General features: G+C 28.8%; 1 protein-coding gene across 1 annotated transcript; it reads left to right on the plus strand.

The window, feature by feature from the left end:
- The first annotated feature begins 3,539 nt into the window (after nucleotides 1–3,539).
- Nucleotides 3,540–27,717, plus strand: LOC134827282 (uncharacterized). The gene is made up of 4 exons (XM_063839863.1): nucleotides 3,540–4,089; nucleotides 20,119–20,321; nucleotides 26,745–27,053; nucleotides 27,263–27,717. The coding sequence occupies exons 1-4, from the start codon at nucleotides 4,008–4,010 to the stop codon at nucleotides 27,614–27,616; spliced, it is 948 nt and encodes a 315-aa protein (XP_063695933.1). The 5' UTR covers nucleotides 3,540–4,007; the 3' UTR covers nucleotides 27,617–27,717.

Raw genomic sequence — 27,717 nt, forward strand, 5'->3', positions numbered from 1 at the left:
TTATTTTTTCTTAAATTTTTATCTAAAGCTTTTAAGAAAAAATTGAATGATTTTTATTAATCGCATCAGCCTATTATATAAGATACAACTCAAATGGAACAAATATAATACTTTTTCCGTATATATAAAAATCTTGTTGTTATTATTATTTCCCATCTTCATCATCATCATCTTTCGTTCCGTTTTCTATGATTATCATAATCATCATATAAATGAAAAAGTTTGAATTTGATACTTTGACTTTTTGATTGTGTCTCATTTCTTATGAAATTTGTTGTTATTTTGCTTTATTATGGGATTTAATTTCGCTTTTGATTGCTTTGGTGCCTAAATTGAGGTGTGTGTGTGCGTTAACATTTGATTATCTAATAAATTTATTAGTATCTTTCCGTTGATTGAATCAAATACACGGAAAACCCTTCTTAACCCGAACATAAATTTTCTTAATCTTTAATATCCTACGTTTTTTTGTACCTTTTTTCCATTGTAACGCAAGAAAAAAAACTTTTAAGTGATAAATTAATTTATTATCTTAATTGCATGTTAAAAATTTGTAATTTCTAAGCATTTTTCTCGAACAACTTTTTTTTTTTTGGCTTTTTCTTCTGAACTCACGTTCCATTGTGTAAAAAGTACACAAAATTAAAATGACACAAGATTTATTAATTTATTATTTCTTGTGTGCGATTCTTCATCGTCTTCAGAGCCTGACAACAACAAAAAAGGGACAACGTAAAAAAAATTCGAGATAAAATATGACAGTTGCTAGAATAGAAAAATTCCTTTTGCGTGAGAAGGGAAAATCCTGAGATACCCAAATAAAATTATGAAAGCAAAAAGTGAATCACGGTCGTCATTTTACTGCTACACAAAACTTTTCGAAGCAATTTCGACGAGAAATATGTGACACGGAATGCCATCGTGTACAAGGATTCCAGAATTGATATTTGTTCCAATTTATTTCTATTATTTTCTTCACCATCATCGTTATTACATTATTAATTTATTTGACGCTCATAAATAATGTGTCAACACATTTTTAAAATGCTTCTTTCACTCTCTTTTCGAACGTTGTGTGCCAGCAAAATTATGATGATGGTAATTTGTCCTGACTAATACGACGGGATTATGTTGGTTTTTTGCGAGAATGTGTTGCGCTTGTACGCGAAATAGAATTATGGCAAAACTTTCTCGTAATATTTAATTTTCACATTCTTGTGTTTATTTTATTGGAGGAAGCAACTAATTGAGCGGAAAAATTATGAGGCAATTTCCAATATTTTTTTTTCTTAGAAAACCTTAAATTTTTTATTAAAGTAAGTTTTGAAATAAAAGTTAAGTCTTTTTATAGTAAAAAAAAAATAGACGCAATAAATTATTTTTTTTGTGAACATTTCTTAGAAAAAATAAAATAGAAAAATAAAAAAAACTAACAAGATTTAATTTGTATCATTTCAGTGAACGGCAGACATCAAAACAACTTAATTATTTTGTTGTCGTGCAACAACTTCCAATCAACAAACAGCGACAGCAGCAACGAGAACGAGAAAAGTGAGTAAATAAAAATTATTATTAAATGATTTTCTTTGAAAGGAACATTTTGCAAGATTTTCCAACAACATATTTATTAATAATAACAAGAAAAAAACTCTGCAACACTATAAATTGAAAATGAAAAATCTATAAACTCGTCTGTGAACGTAGATATGTGCAAGAAATTTTTATACTGAGAGAAAAAAAGTAAATAAAAAAATGTTGAGTGCTTTTCATTGCGTTATACACACAAGAAGAGGCGGCAATATCAATAAAGGCATAATAATAATAACAACAACAGTAATTCCTTTCCATATTGCTGTTATTTTTGTCTCGATTACACTTTAGCATCCATGCCTGCATGCCAAGCCGGCTGTTCTCAAAAGGCATTGAACCATTTCAAAAAATTCTCAATAGATATTATTATTATTATTACAACAACGACGCATCGCCCAATACGACAACAACAACACTAATGGCAAAAGAGAGCAGTCAAGTATAATGATGTTCATTTCTGTGAAAAATCTTTATCGCAAAGTCATTTTTCCTGTATTTTTTTTTTACTTTGTCGTACATTCTACTACAACACCCTCAACATTTTTCCTGTTGTTGTTGTGTTTTTTTTTCTTGTAGTGAAATGACTTGCATAAAGTTGTACTTGTTTGATTTGTTCTCCATTGATTTGCTGCAGAAAATTTTCGAGGAAATGTATTTGCAAAGCAATCATTTTTACGTTAATCGATCAAAATCAACTCTCTATTTCAGTATTTGGATGTAGGAAAATATCTCAGAGGCAACAACGAAACAATGGCACAGTTCCTCTGAAAATTTATAAAGAAAAAAAAAATAATAACAAAAATAGGAAAATGCATTTTCTCAAAATATCCTCTTTTCTTTCGTTTTATATAAATTTATTTTGCCTCTTTTTTTACAATTCATCGCATTGCAAATCTTGCTACCAGATAATACTTGGAAATGCATCTTGAAACAGATTCCACGAAGAAAATTGCAATTTTCTCCAATACAGATGCCTAATTTATAAGAAATTTATGGCTCGCAAACAAAAATATCCGCGAGATATGTACCATGAAAGTTTACAAAACTCAGTTTGATGAGAAAAAAAGCTTTTTTCTTTGAATTTTTTTATTTTGGACAAAATTTTAGATTGTGTTTTGGGGTATAATTTGAGAATTTGCATTGGGACAAAGTTCAAGAAAGTGCATTAGGGTAAAATTTTGGAATGTGTATTGGGGCTTAATTTGAGAATTTGCGTTGGGGCAAAATTTTAGAATTTGCATTAGGGCAAAATTTTAGAATGTGCATTGGGACTAAGTTGTAGAGTTTGCATTGAGGCAAAATTTTAGAATGTGTATTGTGACAAAGTTCAAGAAAGTGCATTAGGGTAAAATTTTGGAATGTGTATTGGGTCTTAATTTGAGAATTTGCATTGGGACAAAGTTCAAGAAAGTGCATAAGGGTAAAATTCTAGAATTTGTATTGGGGCATTTAAAAACTTTCATAGGGGCAAAATTTTAAAATGTGCATTGGGGCATAATTTAAGAATTTGCATTAAGGCTAAAAAAAAGTGCAAAAACTGAAAAATTTTGAAAAACAAAATAAATTTGTTGGCCAAAATTTATAATTTCTCATATCTAATAAATATTTTCACTTACGAAATATAGATTTTTCACAGTGTAGATACCTCGAATGAACGATGACAAAGAGCGGCTCCTTTTAAGCTTAGAAAGATCTTGTAACATAACACTTTAATATCCTGTTACTGATGATTGTTGTCTTTGTACAATCAATTTCTGCAATATTTTTACGTTTTTTTTCTATTTTTTTTATTGTTGCAGGATTTACTACGTGCACAACAATCCGTTGCTTTGGGGCAGCACCAGCACATAGAGAGATAAAAATATAAATAAATGCTACTAAACAAAGAAAAATCTAAAACTGCAGAAAAAAAATCAAATATAAATTTCACAACAACGAAGTGTATTACTCAAGAATCGTCGAGAGTCAATAATAAAGAGTGGAATTGTTGTAAAGTGTATTAAATTTCATCAATACTCAGATATTTTATTTATTTTTGTGTTATTTTGCTCTGAACTTGTCATGCCAAACAGAATCAGGTGAACCGAACGAACACATGTTAAAAAAGAGAGAAAAATCCGAAATGAAGGAAAAATCGTTGGAATGTGTGAAAAAATGCCAAAAATCCAAAGTTTCATCATTTGAAACACCCTAAAAGTGTCTGTTCGATTGGACATAATAAGTGAACGCGCACACAAACATCCAAACAATCAAACAGTGAAACACAGAAAAAAAAAGTGAATTGACAACCAGAAACAATAGTGAAAACGATTATTTTAGAAGAAAAGGAAAAAAAGCGGTGGTGGTGGCATCTTACATATTAACAAACAACACAAAAGAACAAAAGAAGGAAAAAAACGGCAACAAAATAAACGAACATGGGAATAAATAAACGGATACATTTCAAATCGCTTGGCAGATTGGAGGTTGTGTGGTTCTTTCTACAATTTATAACAAAAGGTAAGAAAGTCAATTTGTTTTTTTTTTCATCTCTTTTTCCTCTTTCTTCTCGGCTTTATTATTTTTCTTCTTGGAATTTTTTTCTCAGTGTGCGTGTGATTGTGAGAGATATTTCGACAGTAGATCTATCGACAATTTATTATTCCACTAACCGTATGAACGGACACTTTTTTTGTGTGTGCCGAAATATAAATGGATTCATTTGTTCGAATCGGACTGACTTGGGAAAAAGTTCTATCATCACGAGACGCACAAAAGGCACACAAGCAGAAAAAGTACATGGTTTAGACACATTATTAGCGATAAATAACATATTTAATGGGAGAATTGTTTGCATTGTCTTTCTATCTTGTGTGGCACTTTTTTTCCTCGTATGCGAAATCTCGGACCATTCTCATCATCATTATGATAAATAAATCGCAAGAATCAGGAAAATAAGGTGTCACAGACATTTCCAATAATACGCCATATCATTTTTCTTCTTTCGTCCATTTATTTCTCCCTTTCTCGTTATTATTCTTGTTATATTTTTTTTTCGCACAATTCAAACAAACAGCTTTTTTCGTCTTTTTCTCTCGCTCATCAATATGGTGATAACATTGCTCCGTATAAAAAAAGCAGTCCATCTACTACAAGCAATTGACAATAAAAATGAATGTTTATTTTTTTTTTATTCTTCCGTGATATCAACTCTCGAGTCTATCTAAAGTTTATTGATGCGACTAATGATGTCACGCAATGCCATCAATTTTTATTGGAATTATTTTTTCGGGTTTGAACTGGACAACGAGCGCATTAGTCATGCGGATGGGTCAGAGTTTTCGCGAAAAAAAAATTATATTCTTTTTATGGGATGTTTTTTTTATTTATTATTTAGTATCGATATTAATGAAGATTTTTTTTGCCGTGTTTGATGACGATGGGTGACAACGATAAAATCCTGCTTAGTTGATCAATTTTTTTTTGTTTGTTCGGAGGACAGGAGGATTATAACTCAATTGGGGTTTTATTGGGTTAAGTCTAAAAAAAGGTTTTTTGTCTGTCTTACGGATTAGAGAGGGTAATTGAATTGAAGATGTTGCGTCACGTGGGCAGGATCGATTTAAGAAAATATAATGAAAAAGATTTAACGATTAACAGTGGAAAAATTTACAGAAATTTATCGAATATTTTTTTTTATATATTTTTTTGAATGTTTTTTATTTGAAAATTTTCTATCGAAATGTTGAATTATACTTTATTAATTAAAAAAAATCTTCAATAGTTCTTCGTATTGAATTGAATTAATAATAAAATATATAAAAAAATTAATAAATAATAAATTAGTAAAAAAAAATATAAAATTTAATTAATTTAGTTTAGTATATTAATTTTTTAAAATTAATTTTAATTTGAATTATTTAATCATTTTTAATAATATTATAATTAATGCCAAAAAAATTTATAAAAAAAAATTTTTTTAATAGTTTTGATTTGAAAACCAAATCAAGAGCAAAACTAAATCAAAAACTGTGTCAAAAACTGTGTCAAAGCTATTTGTGACAAATCTTGCTCCAAATGGATAAAAATTTATCAGAGGGCTCTAATTTATCATTTTTAATCATTTTATAACTCAAAACTGCCAAAAAAATTGAAACTTAAAAAAAAAATTTTCTTTGACATAGTTTTGATTTGAAAACCAAATCAAGAGCAAAACTAAATCAAAAACTGTGTCAAAAACTGTGTCAAAGCTATTTGTGACAAATCTTGCTCCAAATGGATAAAAATTTGTCAGAGGGCTCTAATTTATCATTTACAATCATTTTATAACTCAAAAAAAAAAATTGAAAAAAATTAAAAAAAAAATTTTCTTTGACATAGTTTTGGTTTGAAATCAAACTAAATCAAGAGCAAAACTAAATCAAAAACTGTGTCAAAGCCATTTTTGACAAATCTTGCTCCAAATGGATAAAAATTTATCAGAGGGCTCTAATTTATCATTTTTAATCATTTTATAACTCAAAACTGCCAAAAAATTGAAACTGAAAATTTTTTTTTTCTTTGACATAGTTTTGATTTGAAAACTAAATCAAGAGCAAAACTAAATCAAAAACTGTGTCAAAGCCATTTTTGACAAATCTTGCTCCAAATGGATAAAAATTTGTCAGAGGGCTCTAATTTATCATTTTTAATCATTTTATAACTCAAAACTGCTTAAAAATTGAAACTGAAAAAAATTCCTTTGACATGGTTTTGTTTTGAAAGTTTATGAAATTGCAAAAGGGTCATGAGGAGAACGAAAATGTGACTTGAGGAGTACGAAATTGTAAAATGAGGAGTACAAAAAAGCGTAAATATATAACATCGAAATGCGGTATAGTATGTCGTTCTTTAGACGACTACTTTCTCCAATTTTTTAAAATTTTAATGAATATGATCAATTTTGTAAAACGAAAAATTAATCATCTCACTTATTTTTCAACAAAAAAAAATTCTGTCAAAAAAATAATTATTTTTACTATTGGCTCGACAAATATTCTTTTCTGTGTTAATAATAAACTTAAATAATTTGATATTAATAATAAATTTTAAATAATTCATGTTTTAATTTTAATTAACGGTATATCTATCCATGTCAATTACACTAATAACATTCTTAAATAATACACAAAAAAAAAACAAAATAGATAAAACAAGGGGGAACTCATCATAACACGTGTATTAATGACAGCTGAATTGATTTTTTCCTTTTTTCTATTTTTTACGAAGGAATACTTTCACTTTATTGATTAATTTAATATTCATTAAATGTCGATTTATTTATCTTTCGCAATGTTTACCGATGTTTCTAAAAGGAATTTTTTTACATTTTTTTTTAATACTGCAATGGGATGTTCATATCTTTTTATGAATGAAATAGAATATTTTGTACCCTCCTGCATCCCCTTCATTAGCAACTAAGAAGAAAATTCAAAGGCTGTCTTGGTAACAATGGAATTCTACCACACGTGCATTAAAAACGGAGGGAAAGACAGTTACCATGAAACAGCGAATATTTAAAAAAGAACGGAAAAATGTTTAGTACCTGTTGAGAGCTCGGTGATAACGGATCTGTCACATTTTTTTTTGTTATCAGTAATTTAGATATCAGTTATCATTTGTGTTATCAGTACAAAAAAATTTAGCTGTAATTAACAAAAAATGGTTAATATTGCTGAATTACCTGTCGAGGTATGTAAATTTTTGAGGTTTTATGCCAAAAAAGTGGACCTTTAAGACAAATTTCATCCAATATTTCAGCTTCTTGAGATAATTTTCTTGCATCTGGACCGTCGAACGCGTCTCCGATGCAAACTCGTGTGCCAAAGATGGCTTGAACTTCTCATGACTGGCAGTGTTTTCTCATCGGATCGTCATCTTTTCCTCACCGACTGTCACATAAGCTTGGATCGCATTCCAGCATCGATTTTCATGCAGAATCGTTATGGTTACGACAAGATTACAATCAACAAGAACACATTACGATACAAAAATTTCGATGATGTTCAACCATTTTGGCGCCATTTAGGCAAAACTGTCACCGAAATCTCACTTTCTGAGTTAAATTATGAATCAATGTTGATTCTTAAGGAAATGCCGAATCTCCGAGTAATTGAATCTCATAATAAGCTTTCGAGCGATTGTTGGTTCAAGTTGAAAAAATTGCTGCCTAAAGCTTTTGGTAACGTTACAACCTTAAAATTTCACGAAACCAATTTGGATCAACTTATTCATAGCTTGAAGATACTCAAACGTGCAATGCCAAAACTGCAAGAAATTTATCCGGGAATGATAACTTCTGTAGATAAGCATATTTTGGGACAACTTCCATCGATTGTGAAAGATATAAAGGTTGTCTTAAAATCTCATAAAAAATCACAAATTTACAGTACGAGTTTGCAAAACGTCTCTCTGGATTCGTTAATTTATCACACGAAAAATAATTTTGAGCTTCTGAACCAAGTTGTGAATGCAGCAAGTGGCATCCGTGAGATAAAATTATGGTCAACCGTCATTCCGAACTCTCCCTTCGAACAAATCACTGATTTGACCCTTGAAATTAAAAACAAAGCTTCAATCAACTCCCTACGATATATGGATTGCATCCCGAATTTAAAATCTTTGTTCATGATTTGCAAATACGAGGGCTGCTGTTTCGTTCATGAGCTCGTTCAACCGTTAAAAGTGGAAAATTTTAAAATTCTCTCGGAGCATTGTCAGTGCAGCGTTTGTTTCAGCTTTATCAACAACAGTTTTCCGAATATGAAAAACGTTCACGTCGACTTCCGAAATCGAGAGTTGAAATTATTGACATTTCAAGCTCATATCCTAAAAACTGCAGGCATCATAGAACAAGGTGACTCGGAGTTCATTTCGAAGGAAAATGTCCAAAAACTCCTGACATCAATGAAACAAAGACCGAGCATGAGAACAGCGAATGTGCGACACTTTTGTTTGATTTCGCCGGAGGACATTGAGCAAATGCACCAAATATCACCGAATTTGACGGGATTAACGCTCAGCTTTGATGACGACGAAACAACGTTGGATTCGTTAGTAACGACAATTCTCGAGAAATATCAATTGTTGGAAGAGTTGCATGTTTATACGGAATCAGTCAATAGAAAAGTGTGTCGAAAACAGGGATTGGCAGCTGTGGAAAATATTGCCAAACAAGGAAAGGTTTTGAAGGCTTTGACACTTCCCACATTTGATGATCTCTCAGATGAGTATGTGATGGAAATTTTGTACGATAATCTTGAGCAATTACAAAAGTTTAGAAATATTTCGAGATATGAATTTATGGAGAATTTTTACTATAAGGGGTACACATTGGAAGATTGTTTTATTGGACGTCTTTTGGAAAATTACTAAATTAACTTTTTTAAAATACAATTTTGATGTTCTTTTGGTGTTTCAAATTAATTTAATTAATTTTAATAGATAATACTAATTTTCGTTAAAAATTGATGTATCTTTTCTCATACATGTTCAAAGAAAAAAAATAAATGTTTTGCATGATTGTTAAAAAATTGAAAGAATTTTTTCAAGATTTATCTGTTTATTGTTAAATCAATCACAAACAAATTTAAAAAGGGCGAACAATACAAAAAAAATATCGAAAAAAAAAATTTCCATAAAAATATTAAATATTTAGGGGAATTTTTTTAAATTATATAAGTCTTCATAAAATATGGAAAAGTTCCAATAATTATTAAAAAATCCCTTGAAATTATGGAAAATTTCTATTTTTATGTTTTTATGACCTGTAAAAATGCGCAAACGTCAAATTGGCGAGTGGAAAAATTAATAAAAGATATAAAATTCCATTTCAATTGATGACGAATTCCTATATAACTCACCTTAAAAGTTGACATGACGAGATTTTTTAATCCAATTTTTTTTAATAACTCTAATTTCAGTTCTAACTTATATAAAATCAAAATTGAAACAACAAATACTACAGGGCTGCAAAACTTATTAAGTCAAAAATAAAAATTGTTTGACTTATGACTTAAGCTTGAGTAAAGTTCATAAAAGTTTGACTTAAGTCAAATTATTTGATTTAATTTAATTTTTTTAAAAACTTTTTAAAAAAATTGAATTTTTTCCCAAAATTTGGTCGAAATTTCAACAAACATTTGACTTAATTTTAATTTTTACTGAAACTTAAGCTTTAGTTAAAAGTCAGTTAGTCAAAAAATTCTGAAGTTTAAGTCACATAAAATTATGAAAATGTTTTACAATTACAAAAATTAATTTATTAATTAATTAAACAAAAAAAAAACGACGAGTAGAACGAAGACTACGGGTAACGTCATAATTTCAACACTTATTTAGTTAACAAGAAAATTTTCAATAAATATCTTTTGTCTTCATTTCCTAAGAAATTTCAAGTGGCTCATCATCTTTATTGAACTTTGAAGGACTTTTATAAATGCTTTTTGCAATAACAATTACTTAGCCGTACATAAATTTCAACTATCTCGCGAACGATCTTGTTCGTCATTCATTTTCATAACGCAGAAAATGTTCAGAAACTAATTTTCTCGTCGAAAAATATGTGTATCGATTTAATCTTCCACTCAATTAAAACTAATAGTTGGATGAATTTCGCGAATAATTCGCTTCAATAGTTTAGCTTTGATTAGCTTTTATATTAGTTTCGTTTGAAGCATGAGACATTTTTGTCTTGGACGACAACAGAGACGACAAAATATTTAAAGAAAACTAATTTGACAAAGAAAAACATTTTTACACTCTAGTTAGCATGATAATAATCATAATAATGTAACAACTCTCCCTCGCTGCCTTTCGCTTTGCTTTATCTCTGCCTGCGTGGAAATCATTGTCTTGGTCATGTATAACTCCCATAAAAAGTTGAATGGAAATAGAGCATTAACAAGACAACATCCAAATCAATTGATCTAACACAAATAATCAAATGGCTTTACAAGGCGAACAGTGGCAAAGGCGAGCGTGTAGACAATTTATATTCTCATTTTTTTTTTTGGCAAACAGACGAGGGATAAGTTATTATATTGTAAAAGTTTCTTTGTGGATCCTACAACAATGTAAAAGCAACGGGAGAGAGAAGAAGAGACAATGCCGGCGGATCCAGAGGGCTCTCAGAAACCTATGAAGGGGGAGGGAGGGGGGCAAATTTGTCATTTTTGTTAATTTTGAGGTCTTTTTTGTAATTTTTAGTACATTTTGAACTGAAAAGGGGGGGGGGGGGGGGCAAATGCCCTGATGCCTTCCTGGATCCGCCCTTGAAGAGAGAGGAAAAAAAAAGAAAACAGCAAAATATCCATATCAATAAATTTTGACTTGAAAGATATTGTTCGACTCGGATCTCACTTATGTTATTATATTATACTTGCACAATGATAATCGTTGTTGGAGCATGAAGCGTAATATTTGTATATTGGGTACCGATTATAGATTTATGGGGCGTATAATAGAGCCATGCAATTGTGCGACTCAGATTAAGATTTTTTTCTCCTTCTTTTTCTTCAATCGACAGTAAGCAATGCGATTAAGTTATGAAAAAAAAATCCCCAGAAAAAGGGTTTTCTCACATGTGTGCGTCGTCGTTATCTTAACTCATGAATTTTAATTTTACTCATTATTATTCCTCATTTTAAATGGCACACGTTTGCACATCCTTTCACACAATTTAATTCCATGTGCGAAAAAAAAAACGAGAGGAGAAAACTGAGCGAGAAAAAATTCTTTTCATTATTACGATCAATTAAATTTAAGAACGTGCAGACATAAATGAAATAAAATTAATTGTTGAACATAATGAACATTGAACATATGGATGGAGAAACGTGTGAAATTTATGTACAATTACCCGTACGGTAGGGAGCGACTGATAAAAAGTATTTATAACGAGTGTTCGTTGCATTTTCCAAGAGAAGGAGAGAAATAAAGATGTCGGTGTGCAAAGACGACGCTCACAATTTAAAGCCAAGTGTGCGAGGAAGAGGAAAAAAGGGTACATTATTCCTATTTATGGCTCAGCATTAAATGTTAGCATATTTTACACCTGTTCCATGCAACGACAATGGCTGTGTGTGTGTGTACAAATTTAGGTAATTTCGAAATTAAAGTATTTAAAAATTAAAGGATTTATAAGATTTTATTGCTTGGCGTTTATGAGTTTGTCATGCGTCGAGTTTTTTCTTCCTTTGCACGAAGGTTTGTGAATTTTTAATTAACTTTACGCGGTATTTGGTGGTTTTTTTTATTAAATAAAATGAAAATTATTGGATTTAGTACTCTTAAAGGACTTAAAAAATCTGTCAAAATTAGAAGAAAAAAAATTAATAATTTTTTTAGCTTATTTAGTATAAAATTTTTAATATTTTTTTTTTTTATCAAATTTTAATAAAAAATAAAAAAAATAATTTTTAAATATTTTAATGTAGTTTTCGAACTTTTTTTATAGTAAAAAAAGGAAATTTTCTATTATTTAATAAATATTTTTTTTCTTATAATTTTTAAAAATTATGAGAGATAATTTAAAATAATTTTTTAAATTACACTTGCCTCACTTAATGAAATATTTTTGCACCCAAAAATTCAATTTTACGAAAATTATGAAATAATAAGCTTCAAAAATTTAATTTTGTTTAATAAATTTTGAATTGTAATTAGAAATTACAAGATAATTAAAATTTTAATTCATTAAACACTAATTTTGTGACAAAAAACAAAATTTTCTTACAAACCGAGTAACAAAACTTTTCCTTGCTGACAGCATTTCTCACCTTAAATACCGTTACCCCTTTAAGAGCCATCATCCGTTTATTGCCTTTTAATAGCGTCCATTGCTGCTGCTGCTGTGACAAAGACTCTACTCTACTATTACAAAGTAATAAAAACTTTTTAACACAGTTTCAAAACTAATTTTAACCAAAATTGGATTAACGACAAGCACTATAATAAAAATTGTCATCCACTTACAGCTAGCACGAAAGGATAGTCCATAATCAAAATGTCATTTTGAAAATTTTTTTATTGTTATTTAATTTTGAAAATAAAATAAAATTTATCTCTTTCGTGCTTATCCCCTCAAAAAACGCAAAATTGTCACGCCAAGGGTTGCCGTGCAAAAAAAAACAAAAGAAAAACAGAAAAAGGGATAAATTTACATCTTAATTACCTTCTAACGTTTATTGTTTTCACTTAGACACTAGCGAACAAACACCTGGTGTCCATTTTCCTCCGCACTGTGTACATTGGTGACTATGGGCAAAGTCTATTTGTATAACTAATCATTTCAATTATGATCCTTTTTTTCTTTGTTATGCCACTGTTTGTTCTGTGTTTGTGTGTAAACTACTAAATACTTGGGAAATATGACAAAAAACTTTTCATATTTTGTGCTGAATCGGACAAAGTTTTTTGGAGAGAACAATAATTTGCTCGTGCAGCTAAGCATGACGCTCGTTGTTTGTCTATAAATAGCAGTATCGGTATCCTTTGTTCGTCGTTTTTCGAAAACTCATTTCTCAACTATTAACCCTTTTTTGAATACAAGGAGAAGAACGATAGATATTAATATGCAGGATTTTTGGTCCTTATTGTTGGACAAAGAATTTCCATTTATTTATACATTTATTGGAAAATAACTAAGGTGTCACTTTGAGAACAATTGATAAATTTAGTAAGGACTTTGTTCTCGCAAGTAATTAATTTTGTTTCTTGTACGAGAGAACAAGTTTTATGTTTCATCCTTGGCACTACGATACTCGACTCGTGCAAGTTAAACATTTATGATGCAGTATTTTTCCTACCCAAAACTATTTATTTTATTGTTATATATTGCTTGTGGCTTTCCTTGTGTTTGGCGAACCCACGTAACGCTGTTTGTGCCACATTTATTTGGTCAAACATTCGTCATCGTGTGTACACATGTACACTTTATTTTATATAATCATTTCTCTTTTTCTAATGAATGTTGATCTTGAAATGTGAAACGTGTATGAAATATAAAAATTACGTTTTTTGTATCGGAAACATGGAGAAGGAGAAGAAGAAACATAACCACATTTATATCATTTTACTTTTTTGATGAAAATGTTTGAGGAAAATGTTTCCGTTAGTTAGCAAAGTTGCGTCTCGTTTGCACTGCGATATGGCATCCAAAGTGTTTTCTTTATGAGAAAACCTTGGCATAATAATATTGGAATATGCAATATATTGCCATAAAAAATATTGTTCAAAAATAAATGTTCTTTTGAATTCTTTTGAATTTTCAAAAATGTTTTAAAAATTATTTTCTAAAAATTTATAAAATTTCATTTTAACAGAAAAAAATTTCGAATTTATAAAAAAAATGGAATAGAATTTTATAAAAAAACACGTAAAACAGTATAATGTTAGGTTAGGTTTGAGGATGCATCACCGCGGTCCGAAGACCTACTTCAGTTTTGATCAGTCATGTTCAATTTTGACAGTCTTATTGTACTCATACAGGCTCTTTTTTTAAATTGATTCAATGTTAGTTCACTAATATCACAGGTTTTTGATAATTCGTTGTATAATGCTGATCCCTTGTAAAATACTGAGTTGGTTAGCAGGCTACTTGATGGTCTTAGTTGATTGTTTCTTTTCAAAAGGTAAGGCTGAACGTCTCCAACATGTGATATGTTTACTCTTAGGTAATCGGGCAAGAGACCTTTGACACATTTATAAATAAGGACAAGCACATTAAAGTTTATTCTCTGTTTGACACTCAATAATTCAGTTTGTTTCAACATATCACAGATTCTAGTATACCGATTTGATTTAGTCAGTGATCTTAAAGCTTGGTTTTGCACTTTTTGTAATTCATTCAAATAAGTCTCGTTGTTCATCCATATCACAGGTTGAATTAAAAATACTGATGCAACGATTCAATACGGAGTTTGCTTCTTGTGTTATTTAGTATTATTAAGTTGAAAATTTTCTCAGCCCATAAATATATAAAAATTAATATTGTTCCAAGGCTCGTTTGCGAGAAATGTTCGGGTGAATGATAAGTATTTGTTATAACACACAACAAACACACGTTCAGATTGAGTTCCTATCGTTTTTCAAAGGTTTTTCCCTAAAAAAAAAGAAGAAAAGGAAAAAAGTAAATATAACAGGAAATATCTCGATATTGCTTACTTTCTACCTTCCTTTGTAGCATACTTATTCCGTTATCTAACATGGATAATTTTCAGATGTGTATCGAATTTCATTTGAAATTACTATTTGTTGATTTTGCCCCAATTTTCGTTTATTCCGTTTTCTTTTCCTTTTATTTCCTTTGCTTTTTGTGTTCGTGCGTTTGTATTGCGAGCAAATCAACTTATCCCTCATTTACCTACAATCAGTGTCGAATTATTTGCGAATTTGATATGATTTGCTTGCTAATTTTATTGGAAACTGCCAGTTTTGTTCCGAAAAAAAAATGAATGTAATTCGAAACATTAAATGTGTTGTTTATATTTACCATTCCAATGCAATTACTTTTATCTACTCTCTCGTTCTCCGTAAATCCCTAATTAATTAATGTCTTTGGTCCTTCATTGTTTAAAGAGAAGCCTGAAAAAAAAATTGAAAAATTTATTTTAAACAGCGACACACTTACATTCACATCGATAAGCCCAAGGAACGTGCTCTGCAACAATAATTCAAGCTTACCATCGCAGTGCACTTCATCTCGTTTAATACTGGAAGGCAAAAACATACGGTTTTATTACATATTCGTTGCATTTTGTACCGAGTTTTTTTTTTATTTTGCAACAAACCACTAGTTTTTTTTGTGCGATGCAACATTCCGCAAAAAGGCTTCATTTTTGCAAAACCTTTGGAAACGTGAGTGATGAGTGTAATTACATTTATAAGGATTTCCTAAGTCGGCACCTCATTTATCAGGAACGGAAGATGCGCTGCCAAGCGACGACGACACAAAATCTAATACCAATTTAAAGTTGAATGAGTAAGAAAGACCTCGTCGTCGTCAAGTTACATGTGTGCCTCGTAGGTCGAGGTAATCTCTTTATATATATATTTTCTTCTTTTTCTTGCAGAATATTTATTTATACAACTTTTATTTTCGTATGTTGGCTTATCCCCCATTTTTATTTTTAAACTTTTCACAAAAGTATAAAACTTACCTCCACTCGTCGTTATTTATATATATGAACAAAATAATGTTTCTTCTTGTAAATTGTGTCGGTGTACAAAAAATGTCTCATTTCCAGACTGTTACAATTTTCAGAGTTTCCTTCTTCTGTCTTCCTCCTCATTCAGTTGCTCGCGTTGTTGTTGTTGTTGTTGTGTGTCGCCAGTTTAACTAAACTTTAAATTTTAATTTAAATTAAAGCTGAGATACGGCTTTTTGTGTTGTAAATGCGATATGTAGGTCTACAAATGTAAGTTGACATATATTCTTTTGGCTTATCTCCTGTCTTGTTGTATCATTTCTTCTGTTTTCTTCGTTTTTGCTTCCCTTATAGTTTTGCAAGATGTCTTGAGATTTTCCTAGGAATTTAACATTAAATGCAGAAGGAGAACAAGAGATTATTTTGCTATAAATATAAGACGATGAAGGAATTTCATAGAAATAGCGACGTTGTGAAAAATGAGTGTCTTGCAAATGAAATTTGTCAAGGAGCGTTGCATTGTGTTTTTTTTTCTTAAAATTAATTAATTTTTTTTTAAAGTAAATTAATTTTTTTTAAATTAAAATTTTTGACTAATTAAATACATTTTTTACCTTTACAAATTAAATTATTGAAAATATTAATAATGACAATTTTATTACCGAAAAAAAGTGTTTAAAATTACTCGATATTGATTTTTTTTGCTCAATTACTGAATTTTACTGAATTTTTTTTTCATTGAAAATGTGTTTCATTAAAATTGTGAAAAAAAAGATCAAAAATTAGATTACGAATTAGACATATTAAAATTAATATAAATTTGAATAAAATTAAAAATAATTAAATTAAATTTAAATTAATTATTTTTTTTAACAATTTTTTGTTTTCAAAATTTTTTAATTTAATTAAATTTTGATTCAAATTCATTTTATTAATAATTTTGATTAATTTTTTAATTTAATTTAATTTTAATTTTTTTTATTTAATTAAATTTTGATACAAATTCATTTTATTAATAATTTTGAATAATTTATTTAATTAAAAAAATTTTTTTTAATTTAATTCAAAAATTTTAAACATAGTATTTAGGTATCAGTTAGACATAATTTTTCTTTTAAAGTAAATAATTCAGAAACCTTTAATGATTTTAAAACAAATAACATTTTGCAATACCTTAATTCCTTACAACGTACCTAAACAGAATAAAAATAACGAGAAATAAACTGCGGATGAGAAAATTCTCCCACTTAATTACTTTTTTTTCCTTTTTCCTTATAAATAGTAAACAAGATAAAATTAGAAATTTGTTATTTTTTTCGTTCTTCTAAAAATATCCCGAATTTCACTTCCATACACGAAAAAAAATTCTCAGAATTGACGGAAAAGTTTGCTCAACAGTTGAGTACTAAGCCATTATTATCATTAAAGAAAATTAAAACGGAAAATTACAAACTATATCAAAAGAACAGACAAAAAAGGAAAAATTTTTAAAAAGTTTTTTTTTTCTTTTTTTGAGTTATCGTCTACGTGATTTTGATACCTTTTCCACTATGTATTTATAATCTGACGTTTTCTTCTTCTATTTTTGTGTGTTTGAGCGAAAATGCGAGATGTGCTTGTTAAATGAGTCGTGTAAGTTGGATAACTTTTTGAATTGTGTTCTTGCCAAAGCTACAGCAGCAGCAGCAGCCGGAGCACATTGATCTGATAAGTTTTTCTCTGTGTGTCTGTATCGATGCGAGAATACTTTACATCGGTAATAGTTATTACTTTTATGTAATTAAGTTCATAAATTTTACAAGTTCTTTCCTCCGGTTGGCTCACACAAAAAATTATTATATTGCAAGTTTTTGTGCAAATTTTTGAACTTGCATGCAATGTCCCACAATAAATTTAATAATAAATTTTATAGATTTTGCTTGTCCAATTTTTTCCTAATTTATCGTTATTTTTCGTTTTCGATACTTCAATGGAAAATTTTTTCTGATTAAAAAGCACGAGAAAATTCTTCGAGCACTTTTCTGGTTAACGATCATTAATCTCGATGCTAAACAATCAACATCCAAAAATAAATTACAAGAGCTCTCGATTTTTTTTTTTGGAATAAACAAAAAAAAATTGAAATGCGTAAGCAAACAGCACGAAGATGATTGGCTCGGAATGCGGAGAAATTGTTATTTTTTATTCCAATATTTGTAAAGGATGTTGAATTTGTGATGAAGACCCCTTTTCCCTTGAAAATTTTTCGATTCATTTATCAATTTCTTGATTGTGTGGAAAATCTATCGGTTTGCCGGGCGTCGTCGTACTTGTCGAAATTTTCGTTCGAAGAAGTAAGTTGAACGTCTTCGATAAAATTTTTATTTTGCGGGTGAAAATTCCATTTTAATTAACATTTCTCCGTGCACAAACAAATGAAGATCGACATTCCCAATTTAAAGTGTCATTCTTTCTTTCCTTAACGACGACAATGCAATTCGCAGCACCGACGAACATATTAAATCATGAAACTCTTCATCGTGTCATTTTGTCGTTTGTGGTGCAAACCTGTGTGTCGCTTCTGCTGTTTGTTGGTGTGTGGAGACGAACAGATTTTTTGATCAGATAAGATAATTTATAACCATTTCATGTCGTTCCCTACATTAGTTCTTTTTCTCTCTCTTCTTCGTTTTTCATCGCTGTCGTCGTCGTTGCCATCCGTTCCATTCATTTATTCGCTGCTTATTATTCTACGAACAAGTGCAACTGATGCATGTGGAATACAAAATTTAGTTTTTTTTTCTTCCCTAAGAAAATGCTGGTCGTTTTCTATTTGCACACGACTTGGCGAGACTATTGCATTTGCCACTAATATACCTGTCCGCTGTTGTTGTTGTTGTCGTCGTCGTCGTCGTCTCGTATGAGCAAAAAAAAAAGAACAAAGAAATCTCATGTCCAACGTTCGCAGATGAGATTCTTGCATAAATCCTGGCAAAGGCAACCGAAAAATGGACATTTTTTCTGTAGAAAAATAAAAATTCCTGTATTTAAAAAGAAAGTGGACGTGACATGATGTTACCATTCCTCCAGCAGTTCAACAATGCCATGATTGCAGTTTTTTTCCTTCTTATCCTATTATTGTGTGTCTGTTGTGTGTTCCGCATCGCCGGGCACAATGCACAAACGATAACTTGGTGTATCACATAATTCCATCTAATAGGATAAAAATTATCACATTTTATGCCATTTATTTCTGCTGAAAAAAAAAACAAGAAAGAAAAATGTGAAAAGTGATGGATTAATTAGAAGTCTTTGTTTCTTGACTTGATAAATCTTTAATCTATGCACTTTGATGAGTTTTGTTTAATTTTTTTTTTATTTTTTCATGTATCATTTTGTTCTTTGAAACTAAAAATGGTTAATTTTTTGATTCCTTACCCGAAAAATAACAAAAAATTAACGGAATTGAATTACTTTGAAACTATAAAAAAGAGAAAAAAATGTTTAATTTCTTGATGCCTTTTTTTTATTTTTTTACCCTAAAAAACATCAAAAATAACAAAAAATTAACGGGATATTGCTGAATTTTAATTTAAATATCATAATTTTTAATTAATGAAAAAAATAATTAATGTTCAAATGACACCGAATTACACAAAAAAAATATAAAATCAAATTTTTTGACATAAGAAATTTTTAATTATAAAAATCATATGTTATTGATGGATCAGTTAAAAATTAAAAAAAAAATGAAGAAAAATGAATTTCTGATTAATTTAAAATACAGAAATGTTTTTCTAAATTAAAAATTGTCAAAAATTATTTTTTTTGGAAAAAATTCAAATTTTTTGTTGAAAAATTTTTTTTACTTTTCAAAAAAAATTGAATTTCAAATTTTTTTAAAAGGAATGACTTTTAAAAATTAAAATTAAAAATTATTTTTTTTAATTCGAGCAAAAAGGAGGAAATCTAAAAAAAAATGACTTTTACAAAAGAAAAAAATTTTTGGTTTTATCTTAATAATAATAAAATTGATCAAAAATTTACTAAAATGTCAAAAACTTCTTGTTTCCTCTTGTACATTTTTAAAATAACTAAAAAAGAGGAAATCTAAAAAAAATGTATTGATTTTTAAAAAAAAACCCTTTAAATTTTTTTAATCCTTCTTTGTTTCAAAAAAATCAATTAAATTTGTATTAAATTAACAAATAAATAAATAAATAAAAAATTAAAAAAATGGAAATAAAATTAAATAAAAAAAAAATAATTTTACTCACCGAATTTTTCTTAATATTTCTAATTATCTTTTCACATATAAACAATTTAATAAAAATTTACTCAAATTTGCTAATTCAACAAATTTTCCTATTTTTTCTCTTTCCAGTCATCTGCCTACGAGACTTGAATGTAAAAGTGCCAGAAGCCGTAGCCATCGGAGACACAGTGACGCTATCATGCGATTATGACCTGGAAAGTGCGGCTCTCTATTCCGTACGCTGGTATTTCGACTCGGAAGAATTTTATCGGTACGTTGCGAAGGAACAACCACCTGGCCGGGATTTTAACACGAACGAGTTGGAAGTGGATGTAAGTAGGACATTCAATTACTTAATTTCGACGTCATGCACAAATGGACGAGGATAATAAAACGAATTACAAGATTTGTGTGAGACGTGAGAGATAGCGCAATGTCATGTGCATGTTGCCTTTTTGTGCTTGGTTTGAAATATTGCCGAGTGCATCACATAGTTGATTGACAGCAATTTTTGAAAAGTAAGTAAGAAGAGCGTAAAATCTTGTATCACTTTGCAAAAATGGTTGTCATCATTTTTCTTGCGTGAATTTCTCGTTACGATGACGAATGAACGGGAACGAGAGAGTACATAACATCATCAAATGACAAACCCGTATTCGACACCACATTAAATTGAATTGCCCAAAATGTGTGTTACGTGCATATGTTCCTCGATGTTTTTCTTCGTTTTTATCTTTTAATGCTACTTTTTTCCCTTCAAATGTATTCAATTATGGCACAGACATATGCGGCTTTTTTCCTCACTCTTCCTTTGACTTTAACACGCTTTTGTGGGCACGAAACGAAAACGGCGGCAGAATGAAAGGACAACATGTCTCAAGATTATTATTCAAAGGATTTACTAGAATTTACTTTCTTCTCTTCTCTTTTTTTATAATAGGCAAGCACTTTAGGTTTTTTGTTTGGCTTGCGCGTTTGTATCAAAGGAAGTGACACACAAAAGATACTTCTCGGAAAAAAATAAGTGCGTGGCCGGCAATCTTCCAATACCCAATTTCACGTTTAGAAAGTAGTGGGAAACGTCCCACCGCTAAACGACAAAATAAAATTAACTCGGTTACTCACTTACTATCCTTTTCATGTGGCGACGGTAGTTTTTTTTTTCGTGTGCAATAAGAAGAAATAAGCAGCGGCAAAAAAATCACATACCTAAAATAAAAAGAGAGAATTCAACATAATTGATCATGTACTAGACATAAAAAATAGAATTTGTTCGTTTTTTGCTCTAACATTTATTCTTCGTGCATTATATACGAACACTTTTTGCGCTATTAAAGTGAAGCGGCAAAAAATTGGTGGTGATGTTTTACGATTATTCATACAATACCGTCGTCGAAGTCGTCATGTTTGTTTCATTGATTATCCTTACATAAGAATAAAAGCGATGACTGATACGTGTGTGACTTACTCTTTTTGCTCCATGTCTCATTTATTGACATATAGTTTTCGTTGATTGAATTGAGTAAAGTACAAATATCTTTTTTTTTTGTTTCAGAAGCGTCTTTTTTGAGATTTCATTTGTACTATCTACTTTCTTTGTAAATAACTTGCAAAGAGACGAAAAAAAGTAATGGTTTTTATCGATCTGTTTACTCAAAAAACGAGATAAAAATTGTTTTTATTTTTCGTTTTGAATTGAATGAAGGACTTTATCGTATTTTGAAATAAAATTTTAATTATATGTTTCAATATTTTAAAGAATTGTCAAGAATTTATAAAATATTTTTAATTTTTTAAAATTTATATTTTTTTTATTTATTTTTTTTTTGTATTTTAAAGCGGATAATAATTTTATTTATTATTTAATGGTAAATAATTATTTTTATTCAAAATAATTTTAAAAATAATTTTTAAATAAAATAATAATTCTAAATAATTATTTTTAATATTTTTCACAAATTTATTAAATATTCTGAATTTTTAATATTTTTTTTTTTTAATTTTTTCAATTTCATAAAATTTTAATTATTTTTTAAAATAAAAAATAAAATTAAATAAAATAAAAAATTGATTAAAATCATAAAGTATTTTTTAGCAATATTGCTAAACTTTTAAAAAATCATAAAAATTAAAAAAAAAAATCTTTATCAATTTAAAAAAATTATTTTTTTTTTAAATTATTTAAAACAAAAAAATAGTTCAAAGATTTATAAAATTGAAAAAAAAAATCATTCAAAAATTGGAGAAAGTTCAGATAATTTTTAGTTCAGAAAATTTTAATTGTTTTATTAACTTTGAAATTTTCTTTAATTTTTTTAAAAATCAAAAAAATAATGATCTAATTTTTATTTTCATTAATACCTATTTAATAATAATTTTCCATCTTTTTTAATTTAATTTTTTTCAAACATTTTTTTAGAGCAAATCTACAATTTTTTAAAATTTTCTTAATTTTTTTTAATTTTCTGTTAATTTTTTTTTTAACAGATGCAACGGCTCAAACGTGATTTTCAGTAAAATATTTTATTCCGAAATGCCACAAATAAATCGAGTAAAAGACAAACGGCATGAAATCGCAAAAAACAAGTATTAGTGATGAAAAGAGAGATCAGGGACAAAAACTTTTGATGTGTTTGCTTTGTAGCTCGTTCGACTTTTTATGACGTTTTCTTCTCTGCAAAGGATTACCGTTTAATCCAAATTTCTCATGAATTTAATCAGAAAACATCTACGACGAAATTCTGTAAAACAATATTCTCCAACGTCGTCCACACAAAAATATAGATTTCAAATAATGACAGACGAAATTACCAGTATTGACTTTCTCAAATGCTGTTTGACTTTTGTCCACAGTCATAAAGTTGTGCCGCACTTCTGAAATTGCTCCCTTTTACAGACCAATTCGCCAATGTTTTGTTCTCACACACATGCATCGTCCGCAAGCCAAGTAGTGAAATAATCGCATGGACCTCATATTGAAAATTGCTTCCGGTGCTCTTTGCAAACGTTTCGTGTGTGCCTACTGCGAAGTACATAAAACAGATTCAACCAGTATATTTTGGTTCAAAGCAGTAAAATTAGCAAATATTAGTCATAGTGGTCGCCGAATGTGTGTGCCCTCGGTGTTTGTGTGTGCAATTTTGAGTGCGGAACCGAAAAACCAAAACATTGAACACCTGCTACGTAAAATGTCGACCAAACGCAAACTATGTGTGAGAATATTGGGGACGATGTTTGATACGCCGCAGTTGATTTTGTGTCCGATATATAGAAAAATAGGTCCTCTCTGCCACTGGAATGGACTACTAAAGTGCTTATTATCCTTTTTCGTTTGGTTCTGGGATATTTGTTTGTCGTCTTGTGCGATTTTTAACTGCTGAGAAAAGGAAAATCTCTCGCATTGAAGAGCGATTTGAATGGAAAAAGGGACTCGTCGGTAGCAATTTTATAAATTCATTGGAGCATGTTGACCTGAATTACTGGTCCATTCATGGGAAAATGCGTCCAATATGTGTGCTAACAAGTTACATTTAATATTTTACGAAAAACTAACTTAATGAAAGTTACGGAAAATTTTGTTATAATTTTGTGGTCTATCGCATGTGTGTGTCTTCTCTCGCCCAATGCAGAGAGATTAGAAAGTTTTGAGTTCATGTGTGCTAAAAGTATTAAATATATGTGGTGTAGGTGATGCATATGTCAACCACATAAATTTTCCTTTGTTTTCCTCAAAAAGGTATGAAAATTTCATTCGAATTTTAATGCTTCAGAACAACAAAGGGTTGAAAAAATCTTAAATTAACCTAAATGAAATGAAGAAAAAAATATGAGACTAAATAAAACTTATAAAACTTAAGTGACTTAAACTTTAGCTTAAATTTTAGTCAATTTTCAAACTCAAAAGAGTTTGAAATTTCGACCAAATTTTAAAAATTTCAATTTTTTAAATTAAATCAATTAAATTAAGCTTAATAAATTGAATTGAATATTATTTGAATAAAATAATATTTGACTGAAGCCTTAGTTTGATATTAAATTAAAAATAAATAAAATCTGAAAAATTAAAGCTAAAATTTAAAGCCTATAGTCAAAAATAAACTTGTCAAATTAAAAGTTTTACAATTTTTTAAAATAATTTACCAAATAAGATATTTTTCACAAAATTGGGATGAAACAGGAAAATTATTCTTAAAAACTATTTTTAAATTTTAGCATTTTAGAATAATTTACTAACGTTAAGCTTAAGTCTCATACATTTTAATATTTTAAAAATAATAATAATATTTTTTGAGCCCTATTTTTTTCAAAATTTAGGCCGCTTCAAATTTATTTCGAATTTTTTGTCCCAAACTCTGTTTTTCAAAATGGAGGGGGGGCAAAAAAAAAATTTGAAATACTTTTTCATACAAAACGACATATATTCAATGAATTTTTGTACTTTGACCAATATTTTCGTTTTTTTTAATGTATCAATATTGAGAATTCCTTATTTTAAATTAATTGCAGAGCAACTAAACTAAAACATTGAAAAATAATTTTTTACAAAAAAATTTAAAAAAATTTGAAAACATCAGTTAACTAATTTTTGAAAAAATATTTTTAGAGAAAAAAATTCTTGATAAAATATCATGTTCAATACAAAAAGGTTAAAAAATTTAAATATTCATATTTAAAAATTTCTTGTAAAATCATAAAAATCGGCATAAACGGTCATTTTTGATGAAATGTTTAACTTTTTTTTTTATTTTGCCCCATTGGATTTCCGGCTTTATAAACGGGGCATGGGACAAAAATATTTAAAAAAAATCGGAGCAGCCTTATTTTAAATAATTTTTTTTTTAAATTTTAACTTAACCTTATTTAAAATTTTTGGAATAAGTCAAGCTAAAATAAAAAAGTTATTTATAATTTAGATTTTGCTCAAAACCTTTTTTTGACCCTGTTTCATTCCTTTTCAAAAGTTTGATCGTTAGACCTTAACAAAAGGAACATCATTAACGACTTGTTTGTTGTCTCACTTTGCAAATGTCATTAATTATAAAAAAAAGTGAATGAAATCTCACACAGTAAAATAATACATTTTTTAATTATACCTTCAAACCCATAACAACGACACAGCAACCCAACTGCAGCAACACACACACACACACGAACAAAATTCTTTGAACTAAATTAAAAGAAATAAAAAAAGCAATTAAATTACTGCTTCCCCATACAAATTGTGTGCATTATTGTATCACTTCATACACACGCGTTCCTTTTCAATGTACCTAACGCTCATTTTTTGCACTTTCATACAAAAAACCACAAAACCCTTTTATATTTTTCATTTACTGCAATAACGGGTGTGTACGGAGTGCGGGGATGCATTATAACATTATACAGAATCGCATTCATCGGTCTCTTCCTATTTTTACAGAGCGCGATACAGAATGGAAAAAGGAGTACAAAAAAAAAGAACTAAAACCATGATAAAAGAGCATGCATTTCTACATATATAATATTAAAGCGGCATATTGCTTACAGTTGCTCGTTGCTGACATTCGCGCGACTCGACAAGTTAATGTAATGGTTTTTATTATTATTACACTCTCTAGAATAAGCGGTTCATCTAGACGTTGTCGTCGTTGTCGACTCGTTAATTTTTTTTCAGAATAAGCCTCATCACTGTGTCTGTGTGAACTTCTGTGAAAGAGGTGAAAGAGTCATCGTGCTTGTGTTATAATAATATTTAGTCTATTTAAAAATATATGAGTTGAGAAGCAGTAAAAAAACGGAACAAACCGTGATTTTAATAAATGACAATAATATGGTTTCCTTTCAGATTTTTTTTTGTTTCGCATTAATAATAATGAAGAAGAGGGAAAAAATGTTTCACCTTATTATTAGCACGATGGTGTAACAAGTTGAAAACGATACCAGCTTTAATTAATATATTTTTTTTTTCGTATAAAAATCTCGAATAACTTGAATAAATTACTCAATCTGAGCGAAACCAATCTGCAATAAAAACTTTTCTAACCTACAAAATTAATTAAACAAATTTGACTTTCCAATAAAAATTAAATATAACTTTTTGACTTTTGTTCTAATAATAATAATTATTATAATTCAAGCAAACTTTTTCGTTCCATCGGTTAGTGCGGGAATAACGATAGCAGAAAAAGTTTTGTGTTTCAGATTTTTTTTGTGTGTGCTTAGACGAGTGCAATTAGCGGGAAATAATTTACCTGTTAATAATTTGATTAAAAATTTTTATTTTTAAATTTTAATATTTGATTAAGGCGAATAAATTTTATATTTTTATTTTTGGTCCCATGAGAATTTTCATGAGGGGGAATCAAAAAAAAATATTATATATTTTTTTAAATTTTTTGATTGTATTTTTTAACGTTCTTGGACATTAAAACGTTGATTTTTGAACTTATTTAATTATTTAATTTTGAATTATTGAAAATTATATTGAAAAAAAAAAATATTTTAGTCACGTGACTTAGAAAAATATTTTACCTTTATTTAAATAGGAAACATCATACTAAAGCAAGTTTGTCTATTTTTTGTATAATTTAATTGAAATGTGTAATTTTTTTATTTAAAAAAATTTCCAAAAATTTCGAAAATAATTCCTTTTTATATTTTTCCCTAAATATTTAAATATCTTAGAGGGACTGACGACAAAAAATGAAAACAAAAAAAAAATTATTCGCCTAAAATAATAAATAAATATTTAATAAAAATTAATGTTTTTTTTTCAGTTGACGAAATCGAATGCCAGCACAGTGAACATAAAAAATGTAAAAATAACACAAAGCGGGTTGTATCAGTGCGAGGTGTCAGCAGATGCACCCCTTTTTCACACCGAAAGTAGTGGCTCGCTCATGACAGTTGTCGAGTTGCCATCGACAGAACCTTTTATAATTGTGAATAATCCGCAGCCCGAATTGAATAGTAATTTAAATAAAATACTCATTTCTTATGGAGATAATTTTAAGGTGACTTGCATCTCGCCAGTATCGCATCCGCCCGTCAATTTTACATGGAGTATAAATAACGAAAGATTTTCGGTAAGTTTTTTTTTAAACCAATTTTTACAAGTTTTAAATAAAATTAAAATTTATTTTAAATTAAAAATAATTATAATTAAATTAAAATTAAATTAAAATTAAATAAAAATTAAATTAAAATTAAATAAAAATTAAATTAAAATTAAATTGAAATAAAATTTAAACTAAAATTAAATAAAAATATTTTTTTATTATTTTAAATAAAATAGGAAACAAATTCCGGCGTCCGTAAATCCGGTGAGTCGTGGTCCGAGTTAGTGGCATTTGTTGACAATCGCCTATATTCACCGCTCACGAATCGCATACTCATCCGTTGTGAAACAAATATATTTAAATTGTATCATGGTGTGACAGAACAAGAGCTTTATGTGGTAAATAACCATCACTACTACATGGGTGACAGAATACATCCGACAAATTACGATCACCGGAATGGGGGACGCGGCGATCCCGATAATTCCGCGTTAACGGGCTTTTCCGTGCTAATTAAGCCAAATAATAATATTGTGCTGAAATTATTGATTTTATTAGCTTTATGGACAATATTTTGTTGCTGTTTGTAATAAACTTTATTTATACATGAATTAACATTAATTATATTAAAAATATTATTATTAAACAAAACAAACAATAAAATTTAAAAAAAAAGTATAGAAAAATAAAT

Source organism: Culicoides brevitarsis, chromosome 1 (genome assembly GCF_036172545.1).
Source record: "Culicoides brevitarsis isolate CSIRO-B50_1 chromosome 1, AGI_CSIRO_Cbre_v1, whole genome shotgun sequence".
Taxonomy (NCBI): domain Eukaryota; kingdom Metazoa; phylum Arthropoda; class Insecta; order Diptera; family Ceratopogonidae; genus Culicoides; species Culicoides brevitarsis.